Source organism: Octopus bimaculoides, chromosome 15 (assembly GCF_001194135.2).
Source record: "Octopus bimaculoides isolate UCB-OBI-ISO-001 chromosome 15, ASM119413v2, whole genome shotgun sequence".
Lineage (NCBI taxonomy): Eukaryota > Metazoa > Mollusca > Cephalopoda > Octopoda > Octopodidae > Octopus > Octopus bimaculoides.
In genome coordinates this window covers 3,379,566-3,383,545 of record NC_068995.1, presented here as the reverse complement: position 1 = coordinate 3,383,545, position 3,980 = coordinate 3,379,566, and the positions used below count along the sequence as shown (strand labels likewise).

Sequence of the window (3,980 nt, the reverse complement as noted above, 5' to 3'; positions counted from 1 at the left end):
TTCGAAGTTAGGAACCAAAAGTGGATCCATTCTTCTCTTCAGGAGAACCTTCCTGTACATAGAAATTAACACAAAAAACATACCTTGTGGCTTAACATGTATCCCGACCGGCAAGAATGATGTGCCAATGTCTATTTACACAATTCAAATTCTGAATTCAATGTCATGTTCAGTGTTTATAAGAAAAGACCAGTAAATGAAGCTATGGTGAAAACCTGGATATGAAGGAAAAATTGGGTCTTTCTGATTTGGCAGGCGCCACTTGTTTTCTTAACGAAACATTTTCAAACTTGGGACACTGATAGAATGTGTCATATAAAACATCTTTTACTCTTAATGTTATTGAGAAAATTTTATGTTTCTCATGTGACAATAACCAGAACAAACCCTAATTTAATGATTCTGTAGGTTTGAGACAGAATTTAATTTTTTATTTTCAATTTTTTAACATTCCAATTAATTTGTGACTGTTCTAATTAATTTAAGCTGAGTTTCCTCTTCTGCTAATTCCACATGATGGTACCAATGTGAAGATGTTTAGTTCCTTGTTTTATGTTTCAGTGAAAGGAGACAAAAGGAGAATCACAGAAATGGCGGTGGAGACAATGGAAGAGAATATTTTCCTGAGTTATTCTGTGGAACCAACTGAAGGAATCTACTTGAATGACATAAAATGTATTGCAAAGGAATGAATGTTACAGAAGGAGGACCTTTTATTTTGGTGAAATAGCTTCAGGGTTGTAATTTGAACTTGTCAGCTGCAGTTTGGGTGATGGGATACATTCGGGGTTGCATGGAGACAAATTGTCCAGTTCAGGTAATGATCTTACAGTTGTGTTATTGGTTAACATTGCTTAGTTTTTGGGACTGGGCTGGTTTCTCCTAGCATTGCAAGGTTAGTTTTTTTGTTTCACTCCAACAGCTTCAGTGTAACTACAGGGGCTTTGGGGTATAGAATTTTTGTTGTGACTGAATATCCCAAGAAGGAGGGGTTTCAGTCACCCACCCAGCTGTTCCTTTGTGCCAGGAGCAAACAACATATGTTGCCAGAAGTGGGGTTCATCATCATCATCGTTTAAGGTCCGCTTCCCATGCTAGCATGGGTTGGATGGTTTGACTGAGGACTGGCAAGCCAGAAGGCTGCACCAGGCTCCAATCTGATCTGGCAAAGTTTCTAAAGCTGGATGCCCTTCCTAATGCCAACCACTCCAAAAGTGTAGTGGGTGCTTTTTACATGCCACCAGGATGGGTGCCAGTCAGGCGGCAGTGGCATCGGGTTGTGGACATTAAAATGGTGGAACTTCCATGCAGGTGCTATGTAAAAAGCATTGGTGTTGGCAGTCATAAAAAGCACCCAGTACACCTTGTAAAGTGGTTGGCAGCAGGAAGAGCATCCAGCCGTAGAAACTATGCCAAGGCAGACGACTGGAGCCTTGCCAGCATGGAAAACAGATGTTAAATGATGATGATGATGATGAACCATCAGCTGACTTCAAAGGCCAGAAGGGGCCGTGTATTGGGGACCTTGTGTCTCAATGTGGATGGCAGTCAGGTAATTGCAATGGAAAAAGTGGCCAGATGATCCGACAGGTAACTGAGAGACAATTACACTTTGCTAACGAGGCGATTTGGACATTAACAACAAAGATGCAATTAACAAAGTGCAATCAGCTCTAACAACAACAACAACAACAACAACAATCACAAACATTTTTTTGACTTTATTGTTTCTTTAACTTGGTTTTTTTTTTCTTTTCTTGTTTTTTTTTGTTTTGTTTTCCTGATGCACTTTAGAATTAGATAGAACAGACAAACCAAAGAGATCAGTAATAGTATTGGAACCAGTAATAACTAGTTACTGTGGCTGGGTAGGTGAATGTGTGAGTGTGGTCGTGGGGGTGGGGTGGGTTCAGAAACAAAACACTGGGAGTTGGGGGTGGGGTTTGTTGTTGTTGTTTTTGCGATGTAAAGCCCAGCGTTTCAAAGTGGTGATGTGTTCTTGTATTATTATTATTATTATTATTATTATTATTGTGATTTTGGTTTAACTGTCAGGACGCTTACTACAAAATATTCTTCTGCAGCAAATTGGTGCAGCTGAACAATGGACAACCAGACTAATGAAATATTTTTTTTTTTTCGTTTTCAAAAGATGTCCGACAACTATTTTTGTAGTTGCTATTTGTTAAACATGTAAAAAAAAAAAAGGATAAAAACTGCCAATATCATAGTAGTAGTAGTAGTAGTAGTAGTAGTTTTGATGACAACCTGATTAAATAGTGAAGGCATTTGTAGAATGGTAACATGGAAAAGGTCTGAGAAAGAGAGAGAGAGAGAGAGGGGCAAGAGCAACAGAATCGGGCTTACAAATTAATTATTTCAGCTAAAAGGGACGAAGATGAATGCCTAGAATTTAGCAACATCAACCCTACGGTGTGACATTGCTTCCAGCTTCTGTAAAGGTCTCTCAGGTGAATTCTTCCGCCAGAGGTGGAAAGGTAGACTCCACCCTCCTCCACCTCATAACCGTTTTTCAGGGTTTCCAAAACCATGGGGAAGAAGGGACCGAGTGATCCCCAGGCCATACCTCTTAACCTGGCCTGTATGCTTGTAAGGGAGTAGGTTCTGCTAAGGGCACTGAAGGGTCAAACGGTAGCATTAAACCAGACAAGAGATTAAGTCTGCCACTCTCAGACAAAGACAGATCCTTTAACAAGCTTCCACACAGTTTCCATTGTCTACCAAATTTTTTGTTCACAAGGCTTTGGCTGACCTGAAATCTATGGTAATAGACCTTTACCCAGGGTGCCACACAGTAGGACCTGAACCTGAAACCATGGTTGCAAAAGTGAACTTCACCACAGAACCATGCCTGCTGTGTACATTAATTAATATGAGATAATTTGATAATTAATTAATATGATATAATTGGATTAATTGAAGTAAATGTAATTTTGGTAGAGTTTGGAGAATATGAAATCTGTACTTTTGTTGTTTGGGGCAAATTATGAGTATGATCGAGAAAATGGTAACTGATCTCGTGGCACTTAATGATCTTAGATCAGTGATACTGGTTGTTTAAATAATTGATCACTGGATCACACACACACACACACACACACACACACACACACAAAAAGTGTTGCTGTCTCTCATTTTAACGAAGATTTTTCAAGAACATCAAAAGGAAGAAAAAAAAAAAAAAATGAATATTTTTCGATTAGTGTTTCATGGTTTTAGTGTTTTGATGTTTAGAAAATGGGATTTAGGATTATCAACAAACACAGGACGTGTCTGACAGATTTAGGCATCGACTGTCACATATTGCCTTTGGCTAATTAAAAAAAAAAAAACACATTTCACAAACTTAATTAAACACTTAAAATATTAACAGATTTCAGTCTTAACCCAAGACCCCCTCCCTCCCCACTGGTTCTATGATAAAGATAGAAACTTTGCTTAAAAAGTGATCTAAATTAAAACCATCCATTAAATTTTTCAAGTTCATTCATGTTCCAAACACCAACTTAATAATGACAGGGTTCTTTTCACTAAATTCTTCATCATTTTCAAAATTAATTCAAACAAAGGCAGTGTTTTCCAACAGAAGTATGGTAACAAAAGGGTTAAAGTGATCTAAATTTAAACCTTTCATCAAAATTTCCAAGTTCATTTATGTTCCAAACACCAACTTAATAACGACAAGGCTATTTTACTAAATTCTTCATCATTTTCACAATTACTTGAAACAAAAGGGCCATGTATTTCAAGACATCTCGTAAAAAAAAAAAAGGGGGGGGTGGTTAAGAACTCAAGAAGGCTGGTTGACATGTTCTGCTAGTATTCAGAGGGGCTGGCAAGGTGTAGCCTATTTTCGATTTACTATTATCAGTATATTTTTTTTTAATTAATTAATTGTACAATTCACAAGCTGCAACCAGGTACAAGGTTTCAAAAGAATGAAAAACTTCATATACATG

The 3,980-nt window shown here is 37.7% G+C and overlaps 1 protein-coding gene across 1 annotated transcript in view; it reads left to right on the top strand.

Annotated features, from left to right (window-relative positions):
- Positions 1 to 3,964, top strand: part of LOC106876652 (uncharacterized) — a 75,856-nt gene extending 71,892 nt beyond the window's left edge. The window contains exon 6 of the mRNA XM_014925268.2: positions 562 to 3,964. Coding sequence (XP_014780754.1) covers positions 562 to 692 — 131 coding nt within the window. The 3' untranslated portion in view covers positions 693 to 3,964. The remainder of the gene's footprint in view (positions 1 to 561) is intronic.
- The last annotated feature ends 16 nt before the right edge of the window (positions 3,965 to 3,980 follow it).